The sequence below is a fragment of the Drosophila willistoni genome, assembly GCF_018902025.1.
Source record: "Drosophila willistoni isolate 14030-0811.24 chromosome XR unlocalized genomic scaffold, UCI_dwil_1.1 Seg144, whole genome shotgun sequence".
In the NCBI taxonomy this organism is placed as follows: Eukaryota; Metazoa; Arthropoda; class Insecta; order Diptera; family Drosophilidae; genus Drosophila; species Drosophila willistoni.
The window spans coordinates 3,485,195-3,501,174 of NW_025814057.1; the positions used below are offsets into that span (position 1 = coordinate 3,485,195).

The following is a 15,980-nucleotide window of genomic DNA, read 5'->3' on the forward strand; positions in this document are numbered from 1 at the left end:
AAAAGAAGGTACAGGTGAGTGAGTGAGAGAAGGAGGTATTCGTATTACCAAATATGAATATAAATGCGCGTAACAAAATAAATATGAGCACATCGAGAGCTTAACCTCTCCTCCTCTATATATACATATATACATATAGTCTACCTAGAACAGTAGGAAAATGTAATATAACTTGCCGCGTCGTCGCGTGTTTGTCAACCGGGGGCGGAGATGCAGAGACTGAGCGACAGAGAGACAGACCGACCAACCGCCATTCACTTTTCATTATTAATATTTTTCGTTAAAATTATGCTAATCCGTTGAAATATGATTATGCCAAATGACAACAGCTTGAAAAGACGAATATGCTAGACTAGGGCAAGGCAACGACTTCGTGGATATCCTGTAGCGTAGCTGACAGACCTCCAAAAAGACCTAACCCCATTTGACCAAGTTTCTTGCAGACCAAAATGGGAATATACCCTTTTGAACTTTCAGATTTGAGGGTATACAGGGTATAGAAATTATGAAGATACTCTATTGTAGCTAAAAGCGTAACGTGGGCGTGGTCGCACCATATCACACACACCACAACACACACATGTATTTCTGCAGGTGTGTGCGTGTACTACACTCTTCCCCTCTCTCTCTCTCTCTCCATCTCCCTCTTTCTAGTTGTAAGGTGGTTCTGGTTACGTTCCTTTTCTGCATAATTTGATTGCCTTTCGCAGCTAATTTCGTTACTGCTCCCATTTACATATAATTAAATACATGACAAAAAATTTTCTCATATTTAATCATTTTCTATTGTCGGTCGACCACCCCCCGATGGGTCGGTGGTTGGGGGGAAACTTTTTCAATTAAAGCCAGAGAAAGAGAGCCAAACAAATACAAATACTGCCCGACCTTCAAAACAAACAAATTTTGAAATGAAATTGCAGACGGAAAAAGTAATTTAATTAGCTTAACCAAAAATAAAAGCGAAATGCAAAGTGAATCGGCATAGTAGAACCAAAGAAAAATTATATAAAATAAAACCGGAGAAATAATTTCTGTAAAATGAAATGAAATCATTTCCTGCGCCAGCCTGAAAAAGGGTTACAAGGCGTTGCGTCAACGTTCTAGCCAACTTGTCGCGTGTTTGCCTTGCAAAAGTTTTTCCTTACTTTTACGTTTGCTTCCTTATATAATTTTTTTTTTATTATTTTGGCCAGTCGGTGCCAGTCGCCAAAAAGTTTTTTTATACTTTTTTTTTTTTTGAGGCGCCAAACAAAAGCGAAACTAGCACTAAAAGGAAGTTGGCCCGTTGCAAATGTTAAGGCCCAAGACGTTTGCCTAAAAGCTATGCAAATTGGTATTGGTCCGAGCACGATTCAGATCCAGAGTCGAGCCGTAGCCGGGCCCGGCCAAGTGTTGACTTCCGCTATTGTTCAAAAAAGAGAGCGACAGAGAGAGAGGGAAAGAAAGGGAGAGAATGAATTTTTTAAACGTTTTGCGGAAATGAAAATATCTAGTAGTAAAGTCAAACAATTCCAATGGATATGGAAATATATATATATATAATGAGTAGGCTGTGAATTTTCTAGCAAAGATATTCTACAAAGTTTGTGTCCCTTAATCTAGCCACTTTCTTTCTATAGCTTGAGATTGGAAGACATCATAGCAATGATTTTCTAAGATTAAAATTTAAAAAAAAAAAACAAACAACAAACTCGGTTCTCCTTCCTCGCAGTAACACGTGCAAAATTACGTTTGACATCAACAATATGTTGCGTCGGTTGGTTGGGATTGCAACTGTTTGCCATCGGCCAGCCAATGGTAGCATCGGTTCGCATCATATCCGCTCCTATGCCGAAAACTATGGATCACGTGTGCGTTTCACCAGAGTCCGCAGCAATCGACCATTCGAGACTAGCCAGCGTCCAAGGCGAACAGCCATTGAGTCTTTGCAGCCGGCAAGACGACAAACCTGTCCCACGGTGAGGCGTGGTGAGAAAAAGGAGGAAAATTTGAAGGAAATCGAACAAGGAGGGGACACTGTCCACGAAATCTATCACAGACGTTTGGGTGTGGTACTCGAACCACGTCCTATTAACCCACCACGCAATTCCATGAGCTCGGCTGCGGGAGAATTTGGTTTCTCGGTGTCCGAGGGATCCGGTTCAATAACATCGACAGGGGGTGGCTCTTCCGGTGGCGGGTCGCCAGCTGGACCATCCGGTGGAGAACCCCCAGAGGGAGGACCGCCAGGAGGTAAAGGCCCTGGCAGTGGAGAAGGTCCCGGTAAGGGGAAGAATACATCAGATAAGCAGAAAAAGTCTCCCACTACATCACCCAATGGAGGATCTATAGATAAACTAGATCGAAATGAGCCATCCCAGGAGGGACTCACAGGAAAAAGACAACCAGAAGAGCCAAAAGCTCCGACAACGATGCCAACTCAAGCACCTAAACCAGTACCACTCAGTCCATTGACACCTTCCACTGCAGCGAAACCCAGTCCAGGACAACAGCCTAGTCCGAAACAATCAAATCCTTTGTTACCATCACCTCCAGCTGCGCCCGCTAGTCAGAAAACCCCTCCTGGACCATCAGGACCCACATCTCGACCGCCTAGTCAAGCACCTCCTGGACCACCACGTTCAGGACCACCACCCACACAGCCACCACAAAAACCACCACCAAAAGGACCAGTGAAACCTCCAACTCAAACTACTCAAATCACCCGACGTCCAGGCGGCGGGGGAGGCAACGGCAAAGTTGGCGGAGGAGGCAGCGGGGGCGGCTCCAAGGTCGGCAATGGTGGTGGCAATATGAATCATAAACCACGCACCATCACACTTATGCCCGGGGATGGCATCGGGCCGGAAATTTCGCTTGCCGTACTTGAAATCCTTGAAGCGGCCAAGGTCCCACTGATCTTTGAGCCAGTGGATGTGACGCCCGTTGTGGATAGCAATGGACGGGCGTCAGTGCCCAAGCAGGTGATTGAGAGCATGCAGCGGACCAAAGTGGGTCTCAAGGGTCCCCTAATGACGCCAGTGGGCACAGGTTTTCGTTCCCTGAATCTAACTCTGCGTCAACTCTTCAATCTCTATGCAAATGTAAGACCCTGCCGCTCCCTACCCGGCGTAGAGACTGTCTACGGGGATGTCGATGTTGTGACCATACGTGAGAATACGGAAGGCGAGTACTCGGGCATTGAGCACACTCTGGTCAATGGTGTCGTGCAGAGCATCAAGCTAATCACACGTGCCGCCTCACTCAGAGTGGCCGAATATGGTTTCTCCTATGCCCTCGCCATGAAGCGCAAGAAAATCACAGCCGTTCACGAGAAGTCATCGATGCGTATGTCCGATGGACTCTTCATCACTTGTGTCCGCGAAGTGGCCAACAAGTACAAGTCGCAGATGGAGTCTCTGGGCATTACCTACGAGGAGGTCACTCTCAACACTGTCTGCCTCAAGATTGTCGATAACCCAAAACGTTTCGATGTTCTCGTTCTACCCAATCTCTATGGTGACATTATCTCTGACACCTGCGCCGGTTTGGTTGGTGGCCTGGGTCTAACGCCATCGGGTAACATTGGCACTGCTGGTGCCATCTTTGAATCTGTCCATGGCACCGCACCGAATATTGCTGGCAAAGATCTGGCAAATCCCACAGCGCTGCTTCTGTCCACTGTAATGATGTTGCACTATATACAATTCCATAGCTATGCCGATTTAATTGAACAAGCCGTTATAAAGACCATCAAAGATGATAATGTACGCACAATGGATTTGGGTGGCAAGGCCAAATGCTCTGAATTCACCAAGGCCGTTATAAAGAATCTAAAATGAGACAAATCCCTGCCCCCCCTCCCTTTCAGTTGATGTTCTTCCAATCGTATACGAATCTAAATTATAAATGATTTCAAAAAACACAAAACTCTATATTTCTGTTGCAAATTCATTTTCCTTCTCTTTTTTTTATTTGATAAATATACATACTATAAATTCTTTCAATTCAAAAACTGGTCACACTTGTTTCTGGCCAGAGATCAGAGAGAAAAGAAAAAAAAAAAACTAAATAAACCGCCACCGGCAGCCAAAGTCAAAGTAAAACAGGAGAAACAGAAAACTCCAACACCAAACAAAACCAAACTCAAACCCCAAACCCAAACCGAATTCCTGACCAGGCCAGCAGCAGCGACCAAGTAAGCCAGCAAAACAAGCAGCAGCAGCAGCAGCAGCCAGCCAGTCTAACCAGTGCCAAAGTCAAAGTCAGAGTCAGAGTCACTCAGTCTCTGTTAGTTCGACCGACACCGAAATCGAGAGCCAAGTGCAAGTCATCAACCGCACATGCACATGGTGTTTGTGGCCCTTCTCTGGCCACCAACTCTACCTGCCCCCCGCCAACGTTGCCATAACTCTCTCTCTCTCTTTCTCTCTCTCTCTCTGGTTCCATTCCGTATCCAAGTTACGTTGCATTTTTACATGCATGTTCAGTTCTCGGACCACACTCCAAAAAAAAAAGCAACTCTCCCAACCAACAACTTTGAGACTTTGTGAGAGTTGCGTCTAAAAAGGCACCGACGTCCCAAAAACTCTAAACAAACCAAACTCCACTAGCCAACAAGAACAAGAATAGGGCCCTCTTTCGGGCCGTTCAGTGCGTTCAGTAGAGCGTGCAACAGAAACGAAAAAAAAAAAAACAGGAAGAAAACGCCATAGAAACCAACCAAAGAGCAGTCCAGCTATATAAAAATTAAAAAGAAGAGAACAAATTTAATTTTCTCTCTATATCTGTGTGTGTGTGTGTTTTGTGTGCATTTCAAAGAATTTATATAAACAAAAACAAAAAAGGGGCAGCCAAAGAACCCGGGAACCTCGGGAGAATCGTAAGATAAACCTCGTTCCTTTTTTTTTTTTTGTATGTATGTGAAACAAAAGTCAAGAATTTTTCGTTATTCTGTGGCTGCAGCGCAAAACGCATGATGATGATGATGATGATGATGATGGTAACCGGTTTTCAGTTTCAGTTTTTAATGCAACTTTAACTCGAAGGTGGTGCGGTGCGGTGTGAGGGGTTAGCGAGGTTGCTGGTGGATTAGGGACAGGAACTTGCAAGTAGATCAGCCGCAATGCGTCCTAGTTGTCGCTTCCATTCATAAACCTTCAATTGCCTTCGCCTCGTTCTCCTGCTGCTTCAACTCCTACTCCATGCCCTGGCCTAAACAAATCCATCTCATTTCAATTGGCCAACACGCAAAGGCCATGCTTGCTTCCAGCGAAATTACTGCTCTTGCACAATGTATGCATGGATACGCAGAGTAGGGGAAGTTGGAGGCTTCCAAATAGACAAAAGAAGGCGACGCCCATAATTACCCCGGCCAGGCCAGGCCAGGGCCTTGGCTCATTAGAATGCTAATTTGTAAATGCAATTCGAATGATGATGGCTGGCGAGCTGTGAACATTTGTGCCGCCTCCTCACATAATTGCTTCAACGAATTCGGTTGTTTTCCCCCCACTTTGCTGCGTTTCTCGTGTTTTAGTTCTCGGGAAATTGAGAAAAAATATAAAAAAAATGTTCCAGCGTGATGATAAGGTCATTGAAATTAACCAGAATTATCTATTTCTATATTATATGGACATGCAACATATGCTTTTGTTCCAACGGGCCACACTACTTGGAATTTTAAAACAAAAACTGATGTCATCCAATTTGTTTATTGTTTTTTATCAAAACTATTATCGAAAAGGGCTCAATGTTAACAGGAATTTGTTTAAAACTTGAATCTTGAACTCTCAAGCTCTGTACAGCTTATTCAAAGTATTACTTATGATTCTCAACTTGTTGAAGCCAAAAGTCGTTTGTTGTTACACTACAAAACTTAATATTGCATAAGTTGTAATTAAAATGAAATACTATTCATTAAATGTATTAAATTAAGCTTCAAACTCTTCAATGCAACGGCATATTGTGTGTGTGAGTGTGTATCTAACTTACTAATAGATTGAAATTGACTTTGTTTGGCTCAGTTTTCCATTAGGCCAGCCAAATCATTATTCATCTGGCCCTCTAGGAAAAAAAAACAATGGAAACCCCTTTTCATCTTAAGAAACGTCTTACAAATGGCAAGACAAGTGTTGTGGATATGGCCATGATGGTTACATAAATAGGTAACCCTGTAAATCGCTTAAATCGAAGCAACTTGAAAACTGATTTTCATGCTCATACACAAATTTTCACGCCCAGGTCGTTCGTTTTGCCCCCACTGACTGTTGGCTGGCTGGCTGGCTGGCTCTTACCCTTCTCTGACAAGGGTTAAAGCAGGCACTTTTACAAAGATTTACGACCACTGTCAATAGTGCTTTGCATGACAAACCCTTTGCAACATACAACATACGAACAAACAAACAGGACACATCCATCCAACCCCATTCATTCAGACCAAAAACCCAACCATTCAAATCGTTTCAATGGTCGCAACACAGAAAAAGCATTTTCAAATTTAAATCTATTTGTCACTTGCAAAACTTTTGCCTACCTTTAGACCAGAAACTTTTTTTTTTCTCCCCGTTTTTCCCCTCACAATCAAAACACACTCGGACCATTCGGTAAAAGTTTGGAACATGTAGATTTCCATACCAACTACAGCAACAACAACAGCAGTAAATACTTGATGAAAAAGGAAGAAAAAAAAACCTAAAAAGGAAACGCACCGAACTGAAGAAGGAGAACAACAACAACAAAAAATTGTAATGTAAAGTGACAGTTACAAATTTGGTGAAATAAAATTCGGGACGAGCAAACAAAAACAGCATAACAAAAACAAAACAAAAAACCCTCAAAAAAAAAACAAAAAAACAAAAACGTGAAACATTTTATAAGAATGGAAAAGCCGAGTGAAACAGTGTTTCATTCAAATGAGTTGAATGGCTACTTAGTAGGCCTTGCCTGTCCACCCCTGACATTTGCTTGGATTCTTGGTCACTCCCCACCGCGACCCGCAAAACCCCCACAACGGAGCACTTCAAACGCCATTTACAATATCACAATCGCAATCGCCATAATGCTTCCCATTTCAAACCTTCTGCCCGCTCCGTCCTCCGTCCATCCGCCAACCTCCACGGTCGCTCATCAAAAATCCCAAAATAAGCCAGAGGCTATAATTTATAAATGAATGAACGCACTCTCTATACCCTTTGATGATTAGCTTCTATAATTCTTGATTCGATTTCATCGATATTTTATCTAAAAGGAGAAGCAAACCTTAAGCAGAAAACCTCTAAAGATGGCTCTAAAATCAGGATGACCACGTTTCCAATTGTTAAAAAAAAATAGAAGACAGATAGATTCTGGAAGTATATATGTACATACTTATAATATATATGATCCTTTAAACGACTTGCGGTATGTTGTTGTTTGTTTGATGTTAAGTTTTTAAGCAAAAAGGTTCTTTTGTCTCAGCTTTCCAAATAACTCAATATATATTTATATGATGATGATGTATATAGAATATATAAAGAAATGGGATTTCAAAACGACAATTCTACATAAGACTAAAATATATTTATGTATATACATATATTTGACACCTCATAGAACAAATAAGCCTTAAAAAGAGATTAGCAAAAGATGGCAATTAAATTTTAAAAGCAGAAAATATTGACAGAATTTGTTCAAAAAGTCTAAAATTAATGTGTATTTAGTCCATGCCTATAAAATTAGAAAAGGTCAATATCAAAATTATGTCAATTTTGTTACAAGATGGTTTTAAACCGGCATGTACCAAACTTTGAGAAGAGTATCTGGAAAAAGTGTGTGGCGGAGCTGATGCTTTGAGCTAAAGGAAACAACATGATTTGCATTTATTTGCCTAGCTCCTGTTTGCAATTGTTATTCTCACACTGAGTGGAAGATTGAGGAGGAGGTGGCGACTAAAACGCGGGGGGGAGTGGAATGGCATAGAGTCGATTGCTCTGGGTGAAGGAGGAAAGAGAGATGGGATGGGGTTGGGGTGGAGGTGGGGGTTGGAGTTGGTTAGAAAGGGAGTTGTACCATTATGTTATTGTTTTTTTTTGTTCTTCGGTTTTTGTTTTTCTTCTACTCCTCCGCCTCACTTATTTTCTTTTTCTTTTGGTCTGATGATAAAAATAATCCCATTTATTGTTTAATGCTTAATAAATAAAGCAATTTTTATTTATTTGCAAGTATTTTGTGCTCCTTTTCCCTTTCCCCCCACCCGCGTCTCCGATTCCTATAATTTTGCTTCAATTGCGTTTTGTATATTTTATTGATTTCTTTTCTGTTTTTTATTTTTATGCTTTTGAAGAGGTTGTTGTTGGTGTTTGTTGTTATCGTAAGTAAAATATCATCAATTGTTTATTATTTTGATAATGCGTTTTGTTGTATTTTATTGTTTGTACTTGGGCTAGGTTTTCTATGTAGATTGGCATTTAGGAGAGGCATTTATTTTTTGTTTGTGGGTCGAAGAGAGTTTCTATCGATATACATTATGCGTGCACTGTTCAAGTTAACGATAGCGTTTGTTCTTCTTGACGTAACCTTTTAATAAATCGTTGCTTAATTATGACGAAAATACATTTCACTATTTCGCCTTGGAAAAATCATTAAAGCAACTGGATCAGTTGGCTATAAAATGTGATGTAAAGTAATAATAATTCAGAATTTTCTTTAGATATACATATATGACTTTTTGGTTACCCGGCCACGTGTAAAAACGAAGAAAAATACTCGGGTCAGTCATAATATAAAATATACTTACTGTGTATATATACATACATACATATATGTTCCATATATCCTGCCTCTCTGGCTGATTTGCCCAATTGTGCCAGCGAGAACATAAAAGAAAACAAGAATTGATTGCATTTTTCACGCTCAACGCCTGCCTGAGCATAAGCATGAGCAGCACCATGGAGTTGGAGGTGATTCTGGGGGTATCTGCCTTCCTTCAAGTGCACGCGACCCAGTTATGCCACATGAGGCGCGTTTGAGTGCACCCTGCACCCCACATACATGGGAGTGCCTACAACGTGCTATCCAAGTGCTTGGCCAAAAATTTGTGCTTCAAAAAAACAAAAAAAAAAAAAGGAAAGAGCGATGAAAATGAAAATACAACGGCCTCCCCCCTCCAACTTTTGCATAATGCGCTTGCAACAACACGGGCCCCTACACATGATGCCCCGCTCTCCATCCTTTTTCGGACCATACATAATAGATTTCAATGTGAGCCGGCCAGGCTCGGCCGTGCCAGGCAGCCAAAAACACACATAGAGTGAAGCTTTAGGTATATGTTGACCTTAGCCATACACAATGAGAATGCCCAGGAAGGGGAGGAATGAAGAACAGGAGCAAAAGTTCATTGCCTTGCCCATATAATAGAGAAGAAGCGGTGCTGCGGGGGAGGTGGGTTGGCAAACGGAAACGGGAACAATGCCGTTACCGGGTCTAGTTAAAATTTTATGCTGTTTATTAATTTTCCAGCAAAAGCGGACTTGCTTCTATATAAATTTCGGGACATGTTTGCACGACTTTGTATATATTTATATATATATATATATATATAGAGGTATTGTATATATCTCTGTGTGTGGCAGGTGCGGCCAAGTCCATTGGCCTGGCTCAGCAGCACTTGGTTTGGTTGGTTGGTTATCATCGTTGTTGTTGTTGTTGTTGGTATTTTTGCTGTCGTCTCATTTCAAATTTACAAGTTTTAATTGAAAAACCACTAAGCAGGATTTGTGCTGATATATTGTTGCGGCAACTACGGACAAGTAGCAATAGTTGGCCCCATCTATACCTCCCTCTCTCCCCCTTCAGCATCAACAAGTGCTCTGCATTCGTCCGGTGTACCGTGACTTGAGTTAAGAGAGAGAGAGAGAGAGTTTTTTCGTGTCACGTAACGTCAGTTCTTTGCTTAATTACCGGAACTTGCTGCTCCGATACTCGCCAGGACAGGTAACAACCAACAATTAGTGTCTCGGCCACACCCCCTACACAGAAACACAGGCATCCCCTCCTCACCACACCCACACCCCTTTATTCTGCAAATAACAACTAGAACAATAAAATAGTGAACCGTAAGCCGATTGCAGGTTTTCTTAGTTTGGCTCAATTTCCTCTCCCGCAACCCACCCACTAAGGCAAAGAACTTGCATGTCTCTTGTTCTGTGGGCTGTACTTTTGTTGGCTTAAGTGTTTTGACTTGCCAGCATTTACAACTTTATTTAAGCCCTGGCTAAAGCTTTGTGGGTATTATATGGCCAACATTTCAATGAAATCGATTCGAGAAACACGAGAAATTGATGCACTAATTAATCGGTTTAAACTATTTTGTGCAGCTATTCACAAGTCGAAATCTAAAGACATATACATATGTGAAAAGAAGGCTTATCACATTCATTTGAGAATTTCAAAGGGTTTAGTACAAGCAACTAACAGTTAAGTTATTGATTTTTGAATCTTTTATGAACATTTCCTTACAATACAAATAAACAATTTGAAGCATTTATTTGATTTATCGATTTTTATATCCTCCTCCATTATTCTCCATCAGTCTATTATCTTTGTTTCTTTAGTATGGAATTTGGCCCAAAGGGTAATATTTTAATCATATATATGTATGTGTATGAGTATGTGTATGTGTTCTTTTCGGTACACAAAAAGGAGAAGATCTTACTGAATAACTTATACATATATTTATAGCATATGCTACCCCTTTAGCTTTATGGGCAATTTCAATTATTCTCACTCGACATTTAATTGCATTAATTAAAGCAACACGAAAATGTTGAACATTTATTACATTCTATATGTAGTGATACATATACAAGTGAATGTATATATGCATTTCCCTGACAGGAACTGAACCGAAGTGAACTGAGAACTGAGAACTGTGTGAGAACTGGGGACTGCAATTTCATGTCCTTATCAGTAATTCTTTCCATTTTACCCTCTTGTGCGGGGATTTCCGGCATTAATTGAATGCAGCAAAGTAGCATCATCCAAAAGGCAAGATAGTAGAGAGTAGCGAGCAGGGAGGGAGGAGGTGGTGCTTGGGGAGGGGGCAAGTTGCCTGTTGCCAACTGTCAATGCCAATTAGCAGCGACAACTGTTCACAGCAACTCCCCTTCCTGCCCTCATTCGTTCCATTTGTTTCCCTGACGACCCTTGGCACATTTAACTCTCTCTCTCTCTATCTCTTCGGTTTGTCAATTATCATTTATTGATTGAATATTTCAAATATTTTTAGATACAACCAGCAACAATATCATCTGATTGATGTATTCATTCCTATTCTTGGCTTTTCTGTTTTTTGCTTTTGCGGCATTGTTTATTATTATTTGTGTATGCAGATTTTTTTTTGTGGATTTTTTTGTTTCGTTTCATTTTGATTGCCAGGGCCCTCGATGGACGTTTCAATTGTTTGAATTACTAACGATGAATTTTATAATCGCTTTCAATTTAACGTTATAGAAGACAAAATATATTAATTTTTGGTTTTTGTTTGCCTCTGGCGTATTTATTTCATTCGATTGGCCCTGTAGATGCTCTGGCATATACGCATAAATATATGTATATGTATATACATATATGTTTATATATAATATATATCTTATTTTGTGGACCAATGCCACGTGTCTGCCGCTCGACTGCTGTCTGTCGTTTGATAAATAATTTATTAAACAAAAAGCATGCTCAATGGCAACAATGACACTTTAGGCCAGGAGTAGCAGCATCTCAATCCCCACCCCCATCACGCCTCACAATCATCAGACTTCAGACCAGTGCCTACAGTTACCTTTCCCCCCCTACACACACACACTTTACTTCACTTCAGTCCAACACTTCAGGACACTTTACTTGATACGCCCAGACGTACTTATTACATTGTATTCACTCGTACGCACACACACACACACACACAGAGACAAGTCACTCATTGTTCTAAAGGTATAAAAGGAATACAACAATAATTTGGGATATTCAATTTCATGTGACATCTCTAGAGATACCCTGCAAATTTGAGAAATCGTTTAAAAGTTCTTTTAAGTACAACTAAATGTTAATGCCAATTCTAAAAATATTCAAAATTGGCACAATTTAAAAAAGTTTTCGTAGAAAGTTATAGAATAGAAGTAACTTATTTCAAAGCAAAGACTTCTCCTGTTTTATATAGTTATTCTTTCTGCTCTTTTTGACAAAAATATTTTAAAAAGTCTCCAAATATACATAAGTTATGTCTTGTTTGTTTTTTTGTTAGTTTAATATCTTAATATTTAATCAGTTCTTTATTTTTGTGTTCATAAACTTGGTGTATTTTTCCTACATCGATCTAAACTAGTTGATCTTTAAGTTAGCTTCAATTTAAACCTTGAAAAAACAAGAACTTTATGTTAAGAAAGTCCTATAAAGTCTTCAATATACCTCTTAAACTTGCCCAACAGGGTATAAACAGAAAAAAAACGAGAGCAGGAGAAGGAGAAGTATGTGAAAAAATGAAATACTGAAGCAATAATAAGGCAAGCATATAAATAAATGATGAGTTCCGACACACACACACACACACACACAAAGTCAAAGGCCAATGAGGATGGATGCCAGTAATGCCCGCAAAATGTTTAATGAAATTGTCAATCTGCCACGCCTACAAAATTATACAAAACTAAAGATATATAGACATGTGTACGCAATCTGATGTTGACCAAAGTGACAGAATTTTCATGCCTGCGTTTTAAAGTTTTAAATTATATAAAAATTGAAAAGATTTTGATAATGCTGATGAAGATGATAAAAATAATAATGATGATCAAGTAGATGTATATGTATGTGTAGCTACAATTTATAATTCTAGCCCTGAGAAGGCTGTCTCACTTGTGCTTATTGCAATTAAATACACATAATTCCCAACTAATGACATGCCCAGGCAAATTCAAACAGAGCCGCGCTTATCTCGGCCACGTTAAGCTGGCAACATAATTTAGCCCAAAAGACACGCAAACACATACACACACACACACACATATATACACAGAAAGAATCAGAGAGAGAGAGATAGAAACTGATGCCGGCAAGTGTTGGCCGCTTCCGTTTCCGGCTGCTGCTGCTGCTTCTGCTGATATCGGTTAAATCCCTGCACTAAATAACTGTCAGACAGTCTGTAGTCTCATCCTAGTCCCGGCTTCATCTCCCCATTCTTTCTCCCTTCCGCCAACTCATCCTTAGACAATTTATCCCCAACCAAAAAAAATATATATGTATATATTTGGGAAACGAAAAAAAAAAACGAAGCAAAACTTTGACAATTTCTATGAACTGACACAAAATGGCCGTCTCTTATTAGGAACAGTCGAATGGCCGACAAAACTTGCAAAAGTTTTTGCATTTTGCAAGCACCAAACAAGCAACAACATTGACTACCAATGTCCCACCCCCGCCATTTCGCCCCCCACTCTTCCCATATCCATTACCATTGCCACCCACTCTCACTCTCAGTTTGGCAGCTCCAATTCCTTGTCCCCCACCCTACCGGAATTGTTGTGCCACATTTTACATAACTCTGTGCGCAATAAAAATTAATTTGCTGCCCATTTGGAAGTGCTTAATTTGTAAACGAGACCATTGGGGTCGGTTGGAATCGCTTCAAATTGTTGGCTAAGGGTTATGGCAAGCGGCGAGGGGTATGAGCTTGGGTTTTTGGCTTTGGTTCGGTCTCTTCTCTTTTTCTCTCTTCTGTGTAATATTATTGCTTTTGTTGTTGTTGTTGTTGTTGGCCTCAACATATTTTGTTGTACATGACTTTCGTATGGAAGGGCTATCATAACTTTGATATGAAGAAAGTGGAAACAATAATCCTCAATTGCAGCAGGTTAATCTATTAGAAAATTAATAACTTTCTCATGTCAAGGAGGCAGCATAAAATGAAATGCTTGATTTTGATTTTTGCATTTGTTTCATGGCAAAAGTTAACAAAAGCTAACTTCATTAAAGGAAAAATAAAGGCAAATTTAAAGTCTAGATAAGTTCTGAGTCTGAGAAAAGCTGGAACTCTCAATAAACTTAATAGTTTATGTTCCACAATTGAAAATTTTAACAAGTTTTCAGTTAATTTATGATTTTTTAAGACAAATAATGTTGAAACCATTTGAATATTAAGCGAATTTTGTTTCACTTTTTGAACTCTTAATTCTCGACTAATCAGTTGAAATATATGTGAGAGATCCAACTAAAGATTGGCTATATATCACGACCCCTTAAGGGCATACAAAAGTCGTTGAATATTTGTTGGATTTTCCTTGTAAATGTACCAGTGATTTTTATCGTTGTCCAAAAGCGACAACTCAACCATCCCAGTGGCAAAAAGCCACTGAATTCAGAAATACACAACGGGCGAGAGAGAGAGAGCGAGAGAGACAGAACACAGAACAGAGGCAACTTTTATGGCAAAAACGCAAATGGCGATGAATGTTTGCAATAAAACAAAAGTTAAACAACATCTCGTTTGTTGTTTTTGTTGGTTTGTTGTTATTGTTGTTGTTGTTGTTCTGCTTGACCCCGAAACGCGTTGATTTCCTGATGTCGATGTTGTTACCGTTCTGCTGCTGCTCCCTACACAGCTCCTGCCCACTTCAGCTCTCCGGTACTCCAGTTGTTGCTGTTAATTATGTCGTTGACTGTACAAATTTATTGTTCTTCTGGGCTCAGTTATGGCCTGTCTGCATTTAAGAGCTGCTGCTGGTGTCTCCTTCTGCTTCTTCATTCTGCCACTGCCACTGCCAGTGACACTTTCGAGCAATTACCGAAAACTGGGACCACTTGACGCCCATAGTACATACATAGAGACATACATATGGAAACAAAAAGACACACAGCGGGTGATGATGATGATGATGATGATATGAATGAAATGCCAAGTCAAGTATCCATTTCCTCATTGCAAAAAACGTAGCTTGATTTTGATTAATAATTGTCGAAAATTGTACGAAACGAATATGTAACTCTTCTCTATTCTTGACTTTGACCTCTGTGATGGACGGATTGTCTGTCTGTCTGTCCGTCCGTCCGTCCGTCCGTCTCTCTATTAGAGCATCCGCAATGACAAACATATTCTGCCTGTCTGTGTCTGTTGGTGTGTGTAGGGTGAGTGGTTAGGTGGGTGGTTGTGAGGTTGTGTGGGTGTCCATTGCATCCCCCCCTCTCTACCCCCCCTCATCCCTCAAAAAAGACAAAAATTATTTCAAGGGAGAGGCTTTACAAAACGCTTGACAAATGTCAAGTTAAAAGCGTCAACTGTACGACATGGGCGAGACAGCCCAAGGGTGACATCGCGGCTAAGAGGGGGATGTCTGTCTGTACCCTTCCCCTTGCTTTCTTTCTCTTCCTGTCTGTCAGCCAATGTGGGAGGGTAACATTACGTAAATCTAGACTCGGTAAAATGTCTCTGTCTCTGTTTCTCGTTCTCTCTGTGCATTTAATGCATACAAATTGGTCTGATTTAAAAAAAAAAATAAGAGGAAAAAGAAGAAGAAAATGTTGAGCAAATTTGCTGAGGCACTGCCACAGATTAAACAACAAGTCGGAACCATAAGAAACAAGCTTGTGCATCAACATAAGTACCTACATACATACATACATACATACGTATGTACATAAGACGAATAATGCGTCGAAAGTGCCTTACTCAATGTCCCTGACTGTCTGTCTATCTCGCTCTCTTTCTCTGTGTATTATGACAGGATAAGATATATATGAAAGTCATGCCAGTAGATCATACTGGGGAAGGCAAATGTGTCTCCACTTGAAACAATTTTTTGTTGTTTGAGAATTCAAAAATCACTTAAATTTTTATGTGACATAAATGTTTATAGATTTTTGCTCAAATTAAATTCGTATAAAAACAAGAAACCAAATAACAAACAACAAAACACTCTTATTGAGTTCTTGGGAAAGAAATTTTCTTTTCTTTTTTTTCTCCATTTAAAGCAAAAAAG

The 15,980-nt window shown here is 40.1% G+C and overlaps 2 protein-coding genes across 2 annotated transcripts in view; both read left to right on the forward strand.

Moving 5' to 3' along the window:
• LOC6638574 (division abnormally delayed protein) overlaps positions 1-15,980 on the forward strand; it is an 84,937-nt gene that overhangs the window by 11,428 nt on the left and 57,529 nt on the right. The gene's annotated exons all lie outside the window — the stretch shown is intronic.
• Positions 1,593-3,914, forward strand: LOC26529334 (isocitrate dehydrogenase [NAD] catalytic subunit 5, mitochondrial). Its single transcript, XM_015179150.3, has one exon. The coding sequence runs from the start codon at positions 1,746-1,748 to the stop codon at positions 3,819-3,821; it is 2,076 nt and encodes a 691-aa protein (XP_015034636.2). The 5' UTR covers positions 1,593-1,745; the 3' UTR covers positions 3,822-3,914.

What these genes read in the sequence shown, in the direction of transcription:
- LOC26529334 (XM_015179150.3), top strand. Translation starts at nt 1,746, where the DNA reads ATGTTGCGTCGGTTGGTTGGGATTGCAACTGTTTGCCATCGGCCAGCC.